Source organism: Salvia hispanica, chromosome 2 (genome assembly GCF_029641045.1).
Source record: "Salvia hispanica isolate PSC_SH4W2 chromosome 2, Shi_PSC_v1, whole genome shotgun sequence".
Classification (NCBI taxonomy): Eukaryota; Viridiplantae; Streptophyta; class Magnoliopsida; order Lamiales; family Lamiaceae; genus Salvia; species Salvia hispanica.
In genome coordinates, this window is record NC_142693.1 from 28608353 (window position 1) to 28627624 (window position 19272).

Genomic DNA, 19272 nt, shown 5'->3' on the forward strand with positions numbered 1-19272 from the left:
TACATTTAAACATGCATTAACATCCATTAAATGTAAAACATAACAACATTATGACAAAAATAATCTATTTTATTTATTGGAAAATAAAAGAGTTTTACAGTATTCAATCACTCGAAACGTGATTTCTAGTATACAAACTCTAACACTAATTTCATCCATTATAAAATTTTTTGTTGCCTTCCCTATTGCATACAACATAATCGTCCATTAATGAGTCAATAATAACCATTACACAGTACTATATGTACATTATGTTTATCAGTTAAAACTACTCCCTAGCCGAGACGATATCTAAACCCTAGAGGAATGACAAAAACTCGTTCACTTTGGCAACAGTTGTGGTACTTACTACATACTACACCCTAGCCCCAAGGATTGCTAAACCCTTGGGGAATAAATGAAACGTGCGCCGAACAATCAATCAGCGAACATATACATTATAGATCAGATATCGTCCATTACAGAGTTGATAAAAATCATTACACAGTAATATATGTACATTGTGTTTACAAGCTGTAACCTACGAAAAGAAAACACGAAAATCTGTAAATAATGACTGATTTCATGGGGAAAAAAATGACAATTGATGCAAAATAAAACTAAATACAAGAACGAACTAATCACAAACAAATATATAAAACCATAGATGTCAATTGCACAACTAATACAATAACTTTCTACCGAAATTTATCAATGATAAAAAAAAACGTCTTCAATTGAAAAAAGACGACAACAATTTATTGAGAAGGTCTTCAATGGAGAAAAAATGACGAGGGAGAGAAGAAATATTGTTCGAATCCTTCAATGTCAACATCTCCATATCCGATCTCAACCGCTGCGGAAGAGATAAAAAACGAAATTGTGGAGGAATTGGAATCGGCGTCGTGATTTCTTCTCTCCACCATTTGCTCCAAATTAACGACATATTCACGACGCCAATCTTCAACAAGAGTAATCGGAGAATATATTCAACGGAGAAGAATGATTTCAGCAGCGCTTGTCTTCAAGAAGAACTTCTTCAGCGCATAAAAAAGAATGAATAATTAGAGAGAGGAATCGTGTAATCTGTAGAGAAAAAAAACATAATATTTCCTAGAGATAATCAAGCAACTTACCATAACTAAAAGATTTGTGAATACCAACAACGCCTTTTAGGTTTTATTTAATCATTAAATTAAATACAGATGGCGCTATTTAAATCTGTTAGATCTTGTAAATTGATAATGAAGATTGAGAAGAAAAAAGAAAAAAAAATAAAAAAAGGATATGAATACATCCCTTTTAGATCATGTCGAAAAATAAGCATAGATCACTTTTAAATTTTGTGACATACCAATGTCGAAAAATAAGCATAGATCACTTTTAAATTTTGTGACATACCAATATCACATTTAAAGACGCATCAAAAATTCTGTTTAATCAATAGTATTAATAAAAAAGAAATCGAAAAACGAACTACACCAGAAAACAGAGTAACGAACAAGGATTTGTGCAGCGTTTACTTTCTCAATATCAACGAAAGCAATCCAAATTATGTACAGTATTATTAAAATCCTAGGCGCGAGCCTTTAGCTCTACGACTAAGCTATACTGACTCAGATCGGCTGATTACTGTAGTCTAGTTGAATTCTCGATTAGGATTTCGGAGAATCAAGTTGGGTTTTTTCGAATTCCTGATTTATTGGGAATTAGTAGTGCAATTTTGGAATTTCTAATTGGGAAAAGGAATGGGTTTATTTTGGGCGTTGTTTGAATCCCTATCGATCGTGGCCTCAGTTTTTGCGTTTGGATTGTTGGCGGCAATCGTTTTCGCCTCCTACAATAGAAGTCGCAGTCACAAGTAGGATTCAGACCCTCAATTGGTTTGTATTTCTCTCAAAATTTCTTCTTTTTAAGCAATTTTAACCTCTTTTTCGATTTTAGGTTTCACGTTGAGGCGCCGCCAGTTTTCGAGGATCCGAATTCGTTGAAATCGGTATGAGTCACGATTCAGTATTGATACAGTTGAGAGTTTTTGTTTGTTTAAATAGACAGCTGATGGTATTCAGTAGCACAATCTTTATTGGAATCTGATTATTGCTTCAAGGGAATTAGAATTATGATTTCTAGAGATAGAGTTTGATGGTTAGAAAAATCTGATTCAAATGGTTTGAAGCTTGGTGAAAATTTGGAAGTAGTTTGATGTCTTCCTGCTGCTTAGATGAGTGCATTTGTTGATTGAGTTTCTATTCTGAACTAGGTTCCGGTTCCTCATATCTCCGATCCGGCTGAAAAGTACATCTCTTTGATAATTCCAGCGTACAACGAAGAGTACAGACTTCCGGGTGCTCTCGGTGAAACCTTGAAGTAATCACATCCAACCATTTGCTCTTCTGAATTTGTGTGCATTTACAATGTCATCTAGATGTTTATATATTTGAAATTAATCATATTTTGAGTTACTTCTTTTTGATACATAAGATGATCTGGTCCATTAGAAAGTGCTTCTGCATTATAGTAGCTCGCGTGATCTAGCTCCTTACCTCATATGCTATTATGTTGGGAATAATAGCTATTAGAACATATCTCTGATAGGAAAGTTGATTGCAATCTATTCAGAAAGTATGCTCCATTGGTTGACTAGGAGTTTTCTTAATTGGATGGGGCTGGTTTTACATCACAGTTACGTCGTAGCTAGTATTAAATCTTGTGTAGTCCTGTAATATTTAATTATGTACATAGAGTAACACACATAATAGGTATTCAGCATCATCTACAATGTTTTGCTGCTTCATGTAAAATCTTTAGTATATCTCGAAGACATTTACTTATAATTGTATCAATAACTGTAGTTATCTTGAAGAACGTGCAGCAAAGGACAAAGTGTTTACATATGAGGTACTTATCAAACACTATTTATAGATGTGTGTCTGTTAGTAGTTGCTATATGATTCAGATGTGTAAATAAATGTTAATCTGGGAGATGTGCTTGCTTATCGAGTTAGATACTGAAGCCTGTAGTTTGGTACTTGAATTTTTCAAATTTGATGTCGATTATTGGTCATTCTAATGATTAATGTTTTTGCTTTGGATGATACATTAATGCAATATTGTTTAGGTTTCCTTTGCTTGTATCTTTTCAATCTCATCATTATGTTTGTGTGCAAAAGGATGTTGCATTACGAGTGGCTGATTAAAAAACTGCATATTTGTTATGATCCAATATTGGAACAGGTGATTATCGTTGATGACGGAAGTGCTGATGGTACAAAAAGAGTAGCGTTTGACTTTGTGAAGAAATACACTGTGGAAAAAGTCAGGCTAGTTCTTCTTGGGCGGAACCATGGAAAGGGAGAAGCCATAAGGAAAGTGAGTCATTCTGAATAATTATTATTCCGCAAAACGTGGATGTTATGTATCCTAGGTCTAATAATACAAATAAAACACTAAATCTTTTTGCTTCGGGAAGCATGGCTAAACAGGGTATGCTTCACTCACGCGGTGAACTACTTTTAATGCTTGATGCTGATGGTGCCACCAAAGTGAGTGACCTTGAGAAACTTGAAAACCAGGTTAGTCGTGTTTTTACTATCCAGATGTGCCTTATTGTCATTCATATGACCATCATTTTACAGAAACACTTTGTCTTTTAACACACTGAAAGACTGCATTGATGACTCCTACCTGAAATGACACATTTAAGTAAATCGAGACATTGTTTCAATTAAATACCGACAGCCTTATGCTCTCTTTACGCAACTCATTTTAAAAAATTTCCTGAAAAATGAAACGAAAAATAATCTTACATCGTTTTATATCTTAGCTGACAATTCCCTTGTCAGATTCATGCAGTTGCAGCTAAGGAACAACAATATGGAGACTCTGCATCTAGTGATGCGACTTTAAGGATCTCTGATGTCCCTATTGCGGCTTTTGGATCACGTGCTCATCTCGAGGAGAAGGCTCTAGCATCAGTTGAGTTAATTTGCATGGTCACTTGCGCGGGTTACTTTTAGTTTGTCATGTTTTGTGTATGTTGTCTAATCTGCGTTCATATTTATCTAATTTTTCAGAGGAAATGGTACCGGAATTTCTTGATGAAGGGATTCCATTTGGTAGTTCTTTTGGCTGCTGGTCCTGGAATTAGAGACACACAGGTAATGGAAACTTGAGAACTCTGCTATCTCATTATCTGTCGTTACTATGCTTCATGTTATTCTCCTTAGAGGCTTTCTTGTGGTTATGATTGTTTCTTATGTGCATGTTATTTTTTCACTTTTCTTAGTTTCCTTCTCCTTGTTCCTCTTTTTGTTTCAGTGTGGTTTTAAGATGTTCACAAGAGCTGCTGCCCGGAAACTATTCACGAATATCCGCTTAAAAAGGTGACTCATTAACCATCTTTGACTACTTGTGCTTTGGAAGGACGAAAATGCTGATTTGTTTCTGCATCTGCTGTGTCCTTGTCATATGTATTTGGTCACTACACAGCATTTCTTGCTTGAATCATACAAAATTTGTTTCTTTGTCATATTCTTTTTCAGTTACATCAATTCCACTTATCCCCAAAAAAGCAAGATAAGTCCATTATAAACATAAGTAGAATGCCGAGGAACTTCATAATTTAGTATGCTAGTAGTATATTCAGTAATTCAACCTCTTAAAAGTTTGTTTCTTGCATCTCTGTTGCTCTTTCTCGTCTCTAGTCAATTGGGTTCCTCGGTTGAATGAATCTTGAATCTGGTGCAGGTGGTGCTTCGATGTTGAATTAGTATACTTGTGCAAATTTTTCCGCATCCCCATGATTGAAATCTCTGTAAGCTGGTCTGAAATTCCCGGATCAAAGGTCAACTTGTTTAGCATTCCAAATATGTTGTGGGAGATGGGACTCATGTCTGTTGGCTATAGAACTGGCATGTGGAAAATTCATTCATGAGGAAGCTTCACCACGAGCCAGGTTAGGTTGCGGGATCATCTATACCTCGATGTATTGTTCTAAGACGGGGAATTGGATTTGATACGACGTGTTAAGGTAAACACATACTAATTGATGCAGCTGAGATTCTGACAAACAATGCTTGTGACAGAGCTGTAATATTTTGTAATAGATCTGCTGTTAGCATCCATTGCTTATCTGACTGATCATTCAACTTAGATTTTTGGAAGGATTTCATTCAATACATCTGTATTAGATTTGATTTTTGTTTTGATTCCTCAAGTCAACTTGATGAATAGAGGTTATAGAGGTGCTCTAATATGGGATATTAATAGTTACAGTATAATGGCTGAAATTAGAAAAGTTTAATTTTGGCTGCGACCAAAAGGTCTTGGGTTCGAGTCCACCGTAACACCGACCTTTAAAAGTTTCTGTTTATTTATCTATCGAAAAATGAGTCTAATTCCATACGACCTACTCCCTTTGCCTCTGGAAAGATATGGACTACAACATTCTTTTGTCCAACAAAAAATATTGATTTTTTAATTTTTTAGAAAAAGTAATCATCTTTAATACATGAACTACATTTTTTGTTTCTCTTATAACTCATTGCATCTTTCTATACATTAACATATATTCAACTATATTTTCTTTCTATACTAAATGCACTAAATAATTTTGTTGAATCGAAATTGAAACGCCGTCCAATGTTTGGAATTAATATGCAATTATCACTCTAACGATCATGGAATGGCCGTGGTAGTCGGAAGCATCTCCTTCAAAATATTCTTCATCTTCAACGCAATTGCCCTCTTCACATCCCTAGCTGTCGTCGTGGTTCAGATCACGTTGGTTAGAGGCGAGACGAAGGCTGAGCGACGCGTGGTAGAGGTCATCAACAAACTGATGTGGCTGGCCTCCGTCTGCACTTCCGTGGCATTCATAGCATCCTCTTACATTGTGGTCGGGCGCAAGCATCAGTGGGCTGCAATACTGGTCACAGTTGTCGGAGGAGTCATAATGGCCGGGGTTCTCGGGACCATGACCTACTATGTGGTGAGGTCGAAGAGGATAAGGTCGATGAGGAAGAGAGAGAAACACGCCCGGAGCGGCTCAAACTCATGGCATCACTCTGAGTTTTCTAATTCTGACATCGACAGAATTTATGCACTCTGAGGTATGAAATTCTCTTGCAGAAATGAGAGATTACATTTACTACAGAAGAATCACTTCAAACGACGAAACTGGAGATGTTGCGACTGGAGCAATCGCATCTAGTCGAACGTCTTGTGGCTTCCAACTACATCTCTGCATATCCCTCAATTTCTGGACATGAGGTGTGTTAACCTTTCTTAGCTGCTAATGGTGCTATATATGTAGTTGGCCGTCCAAAGGGCTTCGTAGAGGCAAAAACACGTCGTGGGAGCTCGTTTTCGTTGTCGATGTAGCATGACTGGATAAGGAATTTCTAAGAGAGCTTACTGGAATTGCTGTCTCGCATGCCTGAAACTGATTAGATATGTAAATTCTGTTGCTGTATTTGTAAGCCAAATGAATTCTGGCTAAATGTATTAAAATTGCCTTTTCAACAAAGGCCAGATTGTAAATTTTGTGCCTTTTTCCATTCTTCTCCTCTCTTCTTTTTGGCTAATTTCCTTAGAAGATGGTGACATAAATGATAGCTCTATGAACCGTATTACAAAAGTAACTTTAACACATTTGCCACACATAATGTGAAAAGGAACACATCCCCAAAGATATTGACAAAGTAAATCTCAAACCTAATTCTTGATTAAGAGCAGATCCACAAGTAAAAGTTTAGTAGTCCATATATATTCTCACATGGTCCATCCAGTCAATAACAATAGTAGAAATATAATCTTTTCATGCAATTATGATTATAAATATATATTTTCCTTCAAACCCACCCCAACGCCAAAAACCCAAATTTGCACCTTCTCAACTAACCTATCATCTCCACTCCTTCCCCATGCAACTTTCTACACAAGGATTCTCGTACGGCTGGAGACGAGTATAGGAGAAGCCGACTCACCAAGGGGCAACGACGCCCTTGGAAAGAAAAAGGGGTGCAAAGAAAAATAGATAATTACATAGTCAAAAACATTTCCCATAGAATTTCAACTAGTCCATGTGCAACTGTGAATGGATTCTACTTGAACAAACTCGAATCTAATATAGGCCAAAAACACAAAAAGCCATAAAGAGATGATAAGGTATGGTTGTTACAAAATCAACTTGTTTGCACAAGTCGGTGAAACAAAGGAAGTAGGAAGCAGCATTTGGTAACTTCGCTTATAGCATTTCTTGAGACCGTCTTACGCAACGACTTACTTTCTTCTTGAAATCATCCCTTCGGTCTCTCCATTCTTTCTGCAGTAATCAACCCAAAGACAGAGATATTGGTACCAAATAACAGTTGAAAGATGCCTTTAAACGGATTGTACTTCCTAATAAAAATGACAGAAAAAAAGTCTTGACCACTTTGACTGGTTTTCTATCATATACTCACTTCACTTTCAACCAGAACATCAATTAACAAAGTCAAAATTGTGTGTGTGTGTGTGCGTGCGTGTGTGTGAGTGAGTTGAGAGAGAGTAGTGAATGAGTAACTAAGAAAAATGAGCAAAAAACTAGTGCATCTGCACTTACAGCAGCTTCAACATTAGCAGGAGATTCGTCATTAGGGCTTGAAAGCATTGATATGATGCTAAGAACTATACTCTCCACCTGAAAAATAAAAATTGGGATAACCTTATGATTTAACAGGAAGTCAGGAACAACGTGAAGACGTAATATTTCATAGCATTTGTGATCTATGACAGACAGCAGAATGCATACGAGAGAAAGCATTAGAAACTTGAACACTTGCAGGTGCAGATATACACACTTTAAAGGGAAAAAGTCACAAAACCTACATTTAAGTTCTTTTATCCATTGGAGCTGCAATCTAAGCAATGAAATAAAACATAGCCAAATAAATTATCCTTGTGTATAGAACCAACTCACTAAGCAAATGGTAGCTATATGTCTAAACAATCCCATTATTTTATGCAGATGAAAACTACTTTAAAAATCAATTACCCTGCCTTGCTCAGGCTGACCCATCTCCAGATTCACACAGTGACCCATTATGTTCTAAAGATAAGAACTTTTACCTAAAAAAACAACCTTAAAAGTACCAGAACAGAAAGCTATAGAAATTCAGTTACCGAGCCTTAGAAACCAAAATCGGTCAGTATGAAAGAAAGGTTAATGGTTTTTCACAATCACAACACAACACAACAACAAAAAAACTCTAGACAGGTAAATTTTAGGACATGGGATTTAAACCAGAATTACTAGTTTACTACTTATATGACATAAGTATGACAAAGCAAGCTAATTGGTGACCATACCGTGTGGACAGGTGACCATCGCTCACTAGCAAGCTCATAGCCGTTTGGATCATCACCAGGGGGATGAAGAATCGAAATGCAAACCTTTCCATCAGCATATACTGCACCTCAAATTACTCCAAAATCAAGACAATGAAAAGATTACAACTGAACCTACCAAACTAGGTTAAGCATCACGATTGATCAAGAGTACAAACCATTAGGATGCCACACTTCTGAGGTAAATCTTACTGTTGGAGGACTGTTTGGGTAATCTGATGGGAAACTCATTATAGCATTGAAGAAACCTCCCTCACTGCACCGTTATTTTCAAACCATAAGAATCAAACTCAAACGGAATTGATATTTCTCCAATGCCAGGTGTTGTAAACATTCAATGGAACACATATCATATGAGAAGCTACTGAAGGAATTTCTCTATGTAATAATTGATATTCCCTAGTTAAAAAGGTAACATCTTTAACCAATATATACCATTCTGCACATACTATACTTGCAATGTTTAATCTCACGAGTTCATAATTCGGTCATTGATTCATTTTGCAGTTCAAAAGCATAATAATCTGGCTGGAATCACATTTAGTGCAGATCACAAATATGTAATCCGCATCAATCAATCTAAGCATAATAAACATATTCCTCAACACAACATAGAAGATCATTCAAACTCAAGATGGAACCCAAACAAGATATTGTAATCTAAAAGGCGCAGTTGAATTAACCCTAATCCTAATTACTAAAACACAATTCTACAAATTACTAAAACACAATTCTACAAGATTGCCACAAGGCAAGATACTCATAACAACCAGCGCACACACAACATTCAAGATCATTCAAGCTCGGAATTGAACCCAAACAAATACAATCGAATTAACCCTAATCCTAATTACTGAAACACTAAATACTCACTACAAAGTATCCGGAGGCCCAATAATTGTAACACTCCAGTCAAACAGATTGGTCTCATCCAACAATCCAGCCGAAAATCCATCCACGGGGTGTTTGCACAGATCTGCGCGTGAAAATCATAGATCATTAAACCCAAGATTTAACACAAACCCCAAAAAAGATAAAAACCCATTCGCCGACAGAAAATCGTTAAAACAATCAAATTGTCATCAGAAAATCACCTTTGAGCTGCTTCTGAAGGAGAAGACTTGCTTGAGAGGGTGAAGCCATCGAAAAATATAGAATTTAGGGTAAAAAATTGAAAATTGAAGGGCAGAAGCTGGGGAATTGGGGAAGATTGAGCAGCAGAAAATTTATAAATACGTAGATTTATGCGCAGGGATATATATACAGAAAAAGCAGCCTTTTTATTTCTACTTATTAATCGGCGCTTTTTACTCTTTTTTCGCATGTATAAATCGGGTCGGCCAATTTGTTCAATATTATGCCTTATTCCAAATAATAAATATATTTTTCCTTTTTTTATAAACAATAAACCTATTAAATTTCCTTTTACCCACATATTTTTTTTTTCCTTATTCACCTATGTAAAATTTTGGGCTGTCCAATTAATTAGATTTTTATTTATACTGTTTTACCATAGACCATAAATAATAAAACTCGCGGTGAATATTTGATATCCTAACTATATACCCGATAAACGAGATAGATTTCTCTTTATCCAAAATTTTTTTAAGATGATAATACTTATAGTATATTGATTTTTATATTTTTGTTTTGATGTAGAAATGCTATGAGATTTATATAATTATTTTTTATTATAGTATGAGATTTGTATAATTTTTTTATTTTTTTTATTATTCTTACAATAACAACATGTTCATTAGACATGTTCATTATTCATACAATAACATATAGATTCACAAAATAAATAGTTAACTGCACAGGGAGTAATAATTGAATATAATTCATTTATGTTAACTCAATATATGTGACATTAATACTACTACATTCCCAATTTAAATAGCATTCAATAATATTTTCTTTTGCTTATGATAATTTAGTGTAATTCGAATGATTTATGATATTATTATGCAAGCTGTCCCGTAAAAATATAAGGCCGCTTGGAATATAAGAGGTCAGCCCACTGTAACGGCCCGCGGCCCGTTGTTTTTATAAACTGAATAACAGCTTTATTGATAATAATTATTGGGATATCATTATTTACGATTGATTGGTCAGCTATAAATTATAATGTTGTTTGACTGTTTCCTAGTACTATAATTTTAATTTCAATAAGTAACTATAAAAAAATTCATGACTTTAATCAAATTATGGTATAACACTATAACCTACAATTTCAGAACTAGAAAATCATGAATTCTAATATTTTTCTCAATTTTTTAATTAGAAATATTTCAGTTAACTTTTTGATTTGATGCACATATATTATAAATTGGTTAGATAGTTAAGTTATTTGTGTTTAAGAAAATGAAAAAAATTCATAACCAATGTCGTTTACGTAGAACTTTTTTAATGTCACATTAAATATAATTTTATTTAAATCATACCCTATAAAATTGAGAAAAATGTAAAAATTCATAAGTTCTTAAGGTTGAATATTAAAGTTCGAGGACGAATAGCAATTTTACCAAATATTATTTTTTTATTCTAAAATTTCCCCTTTTTTCTGATAATTATTATACATTTTTATTAATAAAATTGAATATTCAATAAAATTAGTAACTTTATTATTATTAATATAAAATCCTAACTGAATGATGCCCAACCCAAGTTTTTCTACAATTCTTCAAAAGAATAGATTTTTATCAAATCATTGTTACCAATTCATCCAAGAATCACTGGGCTTCATCATGCAAATTCTACAGAGATGTCGGAATCTATTGATCATCACCAACGCCGTCTCTCAATCGACAAGGGTAGAAATAGCAGCTGCCCAATTCGCCTCATTCCATTCAACTAATGCTCTCTTTGAGAAATGGAAAAATAAATTTGCCAATGTGAGTTTTTTTTGCTTTCACACTCTGCTTCTGGTTTCCTTTATGTATGTGTTTACTCTTTTTAGTCATTTTCTGGATTTTTTTTTTTTTTTTTTGGCTTGTGATGTTATTCTCTATGTAGATATGAGGCTCTTTTAGCTGATTATTGTTCAAAGTTTGAATCTTGGCTTTTGGAAGGGTTTTTTTTATCTTGATGTATAATTAATTTGAATATCAGTGATTTTCATATGAATGTGTAGAGAGGGTAAACAAGTGGCAAAATGGAAGTAAAGAAAATTGGTATATATGTTAATATTAATAAGAACTAGTCTTAGGAAGCTCTGGCCTCTATTATACTTCATCCGTTCATGAAAAATAGTCTTGGTAGTGGAATGAATACACATGTTTTAATGCAAAATTGATGTAAGAGAGATAGAAAAAAAGTGATTGAAGTATTTTTTGTGGAAAACGCAACTCACCTCAATAAAGAGAGAAACTTACCATAGATAGAGACAAACTTTGTTGGACTGGCCAAAAATGGAAAACAAGACTAGTTTTCGTGGAAAGAGAGAGTATTTCGTACAATTTATTGTTATGGGATAGTCACCATAGCGATAATCATGGATTGTTTTCATACTTGTGTTCCTCTGATGAGATAATGATTGTGTTTGGTGGTTGAGTTGAGTCACACTATAAGCTAATCTATGAATAATTGAATCCATCAAACACATTAAGTAATCACTTTTGTAGCAAGGTTGTCATAGCCGAGATGACAAACAGCTGTGTTGTTACATTTTCTTCATTGTTTCAATAATACTAATGGCATTTTTTGTTAAGATGGAATTTCGGAGCTCTTATATCTGGATCCTTTATTATTGTCTGATTGTCGTTAATACAGATCCCAGTTTGCGTGTGAAACTTTTCTGGAAATAGTTATTTTCTGGCTGATATAGTTATTTTCTGGCTGATAACATTAGCTGTCATATATGTTTTTACTAAAAATGTACTAGTGGTTTTGACGATTGGAATAAATCGCAGGGTGTAAGGACGGATCAAGAATCATTAAAGGTGGAGAAGTTACCTTAATATCTTGTTAAAGATTATTGCATCAAATATTGTTCAACTTTGGTTTCCAGTAAGTGGTTGTTTTGAAATAAAAAGACTCTTGATATGCTCATTCATGCTCCTACGAATTCAAATTTATCTATAGAACTTAACATTTCACTTTGGCAGTCATTTGCCTCTAGATTTATCCACTAAATAGATCATCTTTGGAGAACTGTGGAACATCTAGTCATACGACTCATACCATTCTTGTTCGTACAAATTCAAATTTTATCTCTAAAATTTGTCCACTAGTAGTTCATCTTTGAAGGACTGTTAAACATCTACTCATACAATAATTGTCTTTGGCAAGCCTTCCCCTCGTATCTAATGAGTAATGTAATTCCTTGATTTCATCTCGTTGATGCCAGGGAAGTAATGTTCTTTCACGCAGATTTCTTAAGATGGAATTGATGCACTTTCCTTTCAGGCTTATATAAAATACACAGTGCGGCAGAAGCGGGCTGACACGAAGAAAGCTCTTAAAGACATCCTCTGCAATGGGGAATACTCAACATCAACAAATGAGGTATGCAATTTATCAGCCACATGTACTCATACATGCCTGGCCTCGTATAAAACTATATGATATGAATGCCTGGCCTCGTATAAAACTACACGACTATTTTTTTATATGTGTATTGTTTATGTTGTACACCATGATATGCGATTACAAAGGTTTTAACGTGATTCTTACCTCTGTGCTGATATTGCAATTTATTCATTGTGTTTTTCTTCCCACTCATTGGGTTATCGGTTTATGCTGCTCTTTTCTTGTCATTCTCTCATGTTCAAAGATAGCAACAGGCTATGCAGATCAGTTGAAAAAGAAGTCTCGAATAAAGCCCGTTCATCATTCCAAGAGAGCTTCCCACAAGAAGTCGAAACGTAAGTTTCACCGCTGATGAGTTAAACAAAGTAGTCTATTCATACGGAAAACAGCGTTGTTTGTTGAAAAACATCAACAATATATTACACGTAAGCGGATGGATATTTTTGCCGTGGGATAATTGCAAACAAATCTAAACTTAATGGTTTATCTGACTGATTTTTAAAGTTGCGGGACAGACCCAAATTTGACCAAACTTCATTGTTTTTCTGGCAATTTACACTTATAAGAATGTACGGTTCCACTTGGTTGAACAAACGTTGTTTCTCTGCCACATGTTCTTGGGATTTTTATTTGATTGCCTTAGGAAGTTTTATCATGCACTTGTCTAATTATTTCCCCGCAGAATTCAAATGACATGTTCACTATATTTAGGGAACCATAGGAGAGAAAATCCATTTGATGGCTACGATGACGACCCTGCAAAAACATTTTTCGCTTCATTTGGAAAAGACTCAAGTTGGAACTTCAGACACACGGAGCAGAGATCCGAGTGGACGAAGAATTCTTACTGGAGTCACAGTAGATTCAACGAACAAGATGCTGAAAGTGGGACAGAATCTCATTGTTTCAGTATAGGAACATACGCTGATCGGAGAAGCCTTGGTTTGCCAGCAACTGGTCCTTTGAAAATCGAAGATGTCAAGGCTGCGTAAGCACTTTTAACGCTTTTATCATGTATCATGTGTGTGTAACTTCGAAAGCTAGAATTTCTGACCATTGCTTTTTTATGCAGCTTTCGCTCGTCTGCTCTGAAGTGGCATCCCGACAGGCATGAAGCTTCTTCACGAGTGAGTTCTTTTACTTTCCCTCTTCCTCTCGCCACTCTCTCCCGTTACTTTTGCTACATGATACAGCTTGATATCGAGTTTTGTTTATTAAGAACTTGCATGTGTTTCCATGGCCTCGACACACGTTAATGTGAAGGGGAATGAAAATAGTCACCTTGCTGAGATTGTAGGATTGGATGGACTAGTTTTGATTCTTGAGTTTACAGGCAGCTGCTGAAGAGAAATTCAAGCATTGCGTCGAGGCCTACAAATCCTTATGCGGGAGTCTCTCCTCGCGGCCTGTGTAAGACGACGAAACGGGTAAAATACTTCTGCTCCAACCAATAGGTCGGAGGTTCAAGTCATTTGTAATTGGATATTGTCATTTTGTGGAAAGGGTTGCTTACTATGCAATGCAGTTAAAAGGTTACATAAATAAAGCAAAATTGCTTACTATGTACTTACTAGTAGTAATAGTTAGAAGGTCGCCTCTATAAACTATTTTTTGATGGTTGTGGAAATTGTTTTTCTTTAGGTACAAATGAATATAAATTTAAAGATCGTGTCACGACAAACTCAAATATGAGAACTTTACCAATTTATCTCCCACTCTCTCATTTTTACCACTTTTTTACTTCTCGTTTACTACCAATTTCTCATTATCGTCTAATAATGAATTTGTTTTTCGTGAATGGGGAGAATAGATATATTTCATCCTATATAAAATATGATCCAACATCTTTTACATTAACAAACAAAAAACATATAAAAATTGTAGCTTTTGCTTTATTCACAAAGAACGTGAACATCGTATGTTGGTTTTTAAAATCATGAATTTTGATTCAATTTTATTATTTTCAGTAAACTATAAAGTGGGCTAAAATATCAAAAATTTATATTTTGTGTGTTATTTTCCATGGCGGATCAATACACATTTAACTAGCCTATGTATTTTTTTATTTTTTACTTATCACAACTAAATCAACTTAGCTTTTTATTCTATTTGTCAAATACTTTAAAAATTATTTATAATATCACAAATGTTTTATGACTGACTACATAAATAATTATTTGTCGAATATATCTCATTTGGATCAGGTCGAAAAATAATCATAGATCACTTTTAAAATTTTATGACATACCAATATCACATTTAAAGACGCATCAAAAATTCTATTTAATCAATAGTATTAATAAAAAAGAAAAAAGAAAATCGAAAAACGAACTACACCAGAAAACAGTAACGAACAAGGATTTGTGCGGAGTTTACTTTCTCAATATAAACGAAAGCAGTCCAAATTATGTACAGTATTATTAAAATCCTAGGCGCGAGCCTTTAGCTCTACGACTAAGCTAAACTGACTCAGATCGGCTGATTACTGTAGTCTAGTTGAATTCTCGATTAGGATTTCGGAGAATCAAGTTGGGTTTTTTCGAATTCCTGATTTATTGGGAATTAGTAGTGCAATTTTGGAATTTCTAATTGGGAAAAGGAATGGGTTTATTTTGGGCGTTGTTTGAATCCCTATCGATCGTGGCCTCAGTTTTTGCGTTTGGATTGTTGGCGGCAATCGTTTTCGCCTCCTACAATAGAAGTCGCAGTCACAAGTAGGATTCAGACCCTCAATTGGTTTGTATTTCTCTCAAAATTTCTTCTTTTTTAGCAATTTTAACCTCTTTTTCGATTTTAGGTTTCACGTTGAGGCGCCGCCAGTTTTCGAGGATCCGAATTCGTTGAAATCGGTATGAGTCACGATTCAGTATTGATACAGTTGAGGGTTTTTGTTTGTTTAAATAGACAGCTGATGGTATTCAGTAGCACAATCTTTATTGGAATCTGATTATTGCTTCAAGGGATTAGAATTATGATTTCTAGAGATAGAGTTTGATGGTTAGAAAAATCTGATTCAAATGGTTTGAAGCTTGGTGAAAATTTGGAAGTAGTTTGATGTCTTCCTGCTGCTTAGATGAGTGCATTTGTTGATTGAGTTTCTATTCTGAACTAGGTTCCGGTTCCTAATATCTCCGATCCGGCTGAAAATTACATCTCTTTGATAATTCCAGCGTACATGAAGAGCACAGACTTCCGGGGGCTCTCGATGAAACATTGAAGTAATCACATCCAACCATTTACTTTTCGGGATTTATGTGCATTTAAATGTGATCTGGATATTTATTTTTTTGAATCATTTTTTTAGTTATACCTTCTTTATGAAACATAAGATAATCTGGTCCATTTGAAAGTGCTTCTGCATTATAGTAGCTCGCACGATCTAACTCCTTACCTTGTATGTGATTATGTTGGGAGTAACAGCCATTAGAACATATCTCCGAGAGGAAAATTGATTACTACTATATATTCAGAATGTATGATCCATTAGTTTGACTAGGAGTTTTCTTAAGAGGATGGGGTTGTTTTACATCACAGTTTGATCTTAGGCTGTATTAAATCATGTGTAGTCCTCTAATAGTTGATCATGTACACAAAGTAACACATATAATGGGTATTCAGCATTATCTACAATGTTTTGCTACTTCATGTAAATTCTTAAGCATATCTTGAAGACGTTTACTTATAATTGTATCAATAACTGTAGTTATCTTGAAGAACGCGCATCAAAGAACAAATCGTTTTCATATGAGGTACTTAACAAACACTGTTCCTAGCTAATCTGTTTCAGATGTGTAAATAAATGTTAATCTGGGAGATATGCTTATGAGATTAGACACTGAAGCCTGTAGTTTGGTACTTGAATATTTCAAATTTGGTGTCGATTATTGGTCATTCTAATGATTGACATTTTTGCTTTGGATGATACATTAATGCAATATTATTTAGGTTTCCTTTGCTTTTATCTTTTCAATCTCATCATTATGTTTGTGTGCAAAAGGATGTTGCATTATGAGTGGCTGATTAGAAAACTGCATATTTGTTATGATCCAATATTGGAATAGGTGATTATTGTTGATGACGGAAGTGCTGATGGTACAAAAAGAGTAGCATTTGACTTTGTGAAGAAATACACTGTGGAAAATGTCAGGCTAGTTCTTCTTGGGCAGAACCATGGAAAGGGAGAAGCCATAAGGAAAGTGAGTCATTCTGAATAATTATTATTCCGCAAAACGTGGATGTTATGTATCCTAGGTCTTATACTACAAATAAAACACTAAATCTTTTTGCTTCGGGAAGCATGGCTAAACAGGGTATGCTTCACTCATGCGGTGAACTACTTTTAATGCTTGATGCTGATGGTGCCACCAAAGTGAGTGACCTTGAGAAACTTGAAAACCAGGTTAGTCGTATTTTCACTATCCAGATGTGTTGTCATTCATATAACCATCATTTTACAGAAACACTTAATCTTTCAACCCAGTGAAAGACTGCATTGATGACCCCTACCTAAAATGACACATTTAAGTAAATCGAGACATTGTTTCAGTGAAATACCGACAGCCTTATGGTCTCCTTACGCAACTCATTATAAAAAATTTCCTGAAAGATGAAACAAAAAAATAATCTTACATCGTTTTATATCTTAGCTGACGATTCCCTTGTCAGATTCATGCAGTTGCTGCTAAGGAACAACAATATGGAGACTCTGCATCTAGTGATGCGACTTTAAGGATCTCTGATGTCCCTATTGTGGCTTTTGGGTCACGTGCTCATCTCGAGGAGAAGTCTCTAGCATCAGTTGAGTGAATTTGCATGGTCACTTGCGCGGGTTACTTTTAGTTTGTCATGTTTTGTGTATGTTGTCTAATCTGCGTTCATATTTATCTAATTTTTCAGAGGAAATGGTACCGGAATTTCTTGATGAAGGGATTCCATTTGGTAGTTCTTTTGGCTGCTGGTCCTGGAATTAGAGACACACAGGTAATGGAAACTTGAGAACTCTGCTATCTCATTATCTGTCGTTACTATGCTTCATGTTATTCTCCTTAGAGGCTTTCTTGTGGTTATGATTGTTTCTTATGTGCATGTTATTTTTTCACTTTTCTTAGTTTTCTTCTTCTTGTTCCTCTTTTTTGTTTCAGTGTGGTTTTAAGATGTTCACAAGAGCTGCTGCCCGGAAACTATTCACGAATATCCGCTTAAAAAGGTGACTCATTAACCATCTTTGACTACTTGTGCTTTGGAAGGACGAAAATGCTGATTTGTTTCTGCATCTGCTGTGTCCTTGTCATATGTATTTGGTCACTAGACAGCATTTCTTGCTTGAATCATACAAAATTTGTTTCTTTGTCATATTCTTTTTCAGTTACATCAATTCCACTTATCCCCAAAAAAGCAAGATAAGTCCATTATAAACATAAGTAGAATGCCGAGGAACTTCATAATTTAGTATGCTAGTAGTATATTCAGTAATTCAACCTCTTAAAAGTTTGTTTCTTGCATCTCTGTTGCTCTTTCTCGTCTCTAGTCAATTGGGTTCCTCGGTTGAATGAATCTTGAATCTGGTGCAGGTGGTGCTTCGATGTTGAATTAGTATACTTGTGCAAATTTTTCCGCATCCCCATGATTGAAATCTCTGTAAGCTGGTCTGAAATTCCCGGATCAAAGGTCAACTTGTTTAGCATTCCAAATATGTTGTGGGAGATGGGACTCATGTCTGTTGGCTATAGAACTGGCATGTGGAAAATTCATTCATGAGGAAGCTTCACCACGAGCCAGGTTAGGTTGCGGGATCATCTATACCTCGATGTATTGTTCTAAGACGGGGAATTGGATTTGATACGACGTGTTAAGGTAAACACATACTAATTGATGCAGCTGAGATTCTGACAAACAATGCTTGTGACAGAGCTGTAATATTTTGTAATAGATCTGCTGTTAGCATCCATTGCTTATCTGACTGATCATTCAACTTAGATTTTTGGAAGGATTTCATTCAATACATCTGTATTAGATTTGATTTTTGTTTTGATTCCTCAAGTCAACTTGATGAATAGAGGTTATAGAGGTGCTCTAATATGGGATATTAATAGTTACAGTATAATGGCTGAAATTAGAAAAGTTTAATTTTGGCTGCGACCAAAAGGTCTCGGGTTTGAGTCCACCGTAACACGATCTTTAAAATTTTATGTTTATTTATCCATCAGAAAAGGAGTCTCCATACGAACTACTCCCTTCGCCTCTGGAAAGATGCAGTAACACCTTTTTTTTTCCAACAAAAAATGTTGTATTTTCAATTTTTAGAAAACTATTTTTTGTTTCTCTTATAACTCATTGCATCTTTCTCTACATTAATATATTTTCAACTATATTTTC

General features: G+C 34.9%; 4 protein-coding genes across 4 annotated transcripts; 3 read left to right on the top strand and 1 right to left on the bottom strand.

Moving 5' to 3' along the window:
* The first annotated feature begins 1445 nt into the window (after positions 1-1445).
* Positions 1446-6536, top strand: LOC148932063 (uncharacterized). Its single transcript, XM_089065424.1, has 10 exons — positions 1446-1840; positions 1924-1975; positions 2240-2346; positions 2832-2877; positions 3214-3348; positions 3462-3551; positions 3822-3953; positions 4053-4136; positions 4297-4361; positions 4726-6536. Exons 1-10 carry the CDS (start codon positions 1728-1730, stop codon positions 4910-4912), a joined length of 1011 nt encoding a protein of 336 aa, XP_088921550.1. The 5' UTR covers positions 1446-1727; the 3' UTR covers positions 4913-6536.
* A 488-nt stretch (positions 6537-7024) lies between these two features.
* Positions 7025-9622, bottom strand: LOC148932064 (ubiquitin-conjugating enzyme E2 7). Its single transcript, XM_089065425.1, has 6 exons — positions 9462-9622; positions 9241-9343; positions 8526-8623; positions 8329-8429; positions 7583-7660; positions 7025-7303 (listed from the first exon to the last, which is right to left on the bottom strand). Exons 1-6 carry the CDS (start codon positions 9508-9510, stop codon positions 7226-7228), a joined length of 507 nt encoding a protein of 168 aa, XP_088921551.1. The 5' UTR covers positions 9511-9622; the 3' UTR covers positions 7025-7225.
* A 1422-nt stretch (positions 9623-11044) lies between these two features.
* LOC125201753 (Chaperone DnaJ-domain superfamily protein) lies at positions 11045-14605 on the top strand. The gene is made up of 7 exons (XM_048099991.2): positions 11045-11261; positions 12279-12308; positions 12775-12873; positions 13142-13232; positions 13609-13885; positions 13970-14024; positions 14231-14605. Exons 1-7 carry the CDS (start codon positions 11115-11117, stop codon positions 14309-14311), a joined length of 780 nt encoding a protein of 259 aa, XP_047955948.2. The 5' UTR covers positions 11045-11114; the 3' UTR covers positions 14312-14605.
* A 656-nt stretch (positions 14606-15261) lies between these two features.
* LOC125210267 (uncharacterized) lies at positions 15262-18973 on the top strand. The gene is given in 11 exon segments (XM_048109849.2): positions 15262-15611; positions 15695-15746; positions 16010-16070; positions 16073-16115; positions 16601-16646; positions 16959-17093; positions 17207-17296; positions 17563-17694; positions 17794-17877; positions 18039-18103; positions 18468-18973. Coding segments are annotated over 11 exon segments (1008 nt in total). The 5' UTR covers positions 15262-15498; the 3' UTR covers positions 18655-18973.
* The last annotated feature ends 299 nt before the right edge of the window (positions 18974-19272 follow it).

Coding starts and splice junctions, on each gene's coding strand:
- LOC148932064 (XM_089065425.1), bottom strand. CDS start 9,510: ATGGCTTCACCCTCTCAAGCAAGTCTTCTCCTTCAGAAGCAGCTCAAA. Junction 9,344..9,461: donor CCTTCAGAAGCAGCTCAAAG/GTGATTTTCTGA, acceptor TTTCACGCGCAG/ATCTGTGCAAACACCCCGTG. Junction 8,624..9,240: donor GGGCCTCCGGATACTTTGTA/GTGAGTATTTAG, acceptor ATAACGGTGCAG/TGAGGGAGGTTTCTTCAATG.
- LOC125201753 (XM_048099991.2), top strand. CDS start 11,115: ATGCAAATTCTACAGAGATGTCGGAATCTATTGATCATCACCAACGCC. Junction 11,262..12,278: donor GGAAAAATAAATTTGCCAAT/GTGAGTTTTTTT, acceptor AATAAATCGCAG/GGTGTAAGGACGGATCAAGA. Junction 12,874..13,141: donor ACTCAACATCAACAAATGAG/GTATGCAATTTA, acceptor TCATGTTCAAAG/ATAGCAACAGGCTATGCAGA.
- LOC148932063 (XM_089065424.1), top strand. CDS start 1,728: ATGGGTTTATTTTGGGCGTTGTTTGAATCCCTATCGATCGTGGCCTCA. Junction 2,878..3,213: donor ACAAAGTGTTTACATATGAG/GTACTTATCAAA, acceptor ATATTGGAACAG/GTGATTATCGTTGATGACGG. Junction 3,954..4,052: donor AGGAGAAGGCTCTAGCATCA/GTTGAGTTAATT, acceptor CTAATTTTTCAG/AGGAAATGGTACCGGAATTT.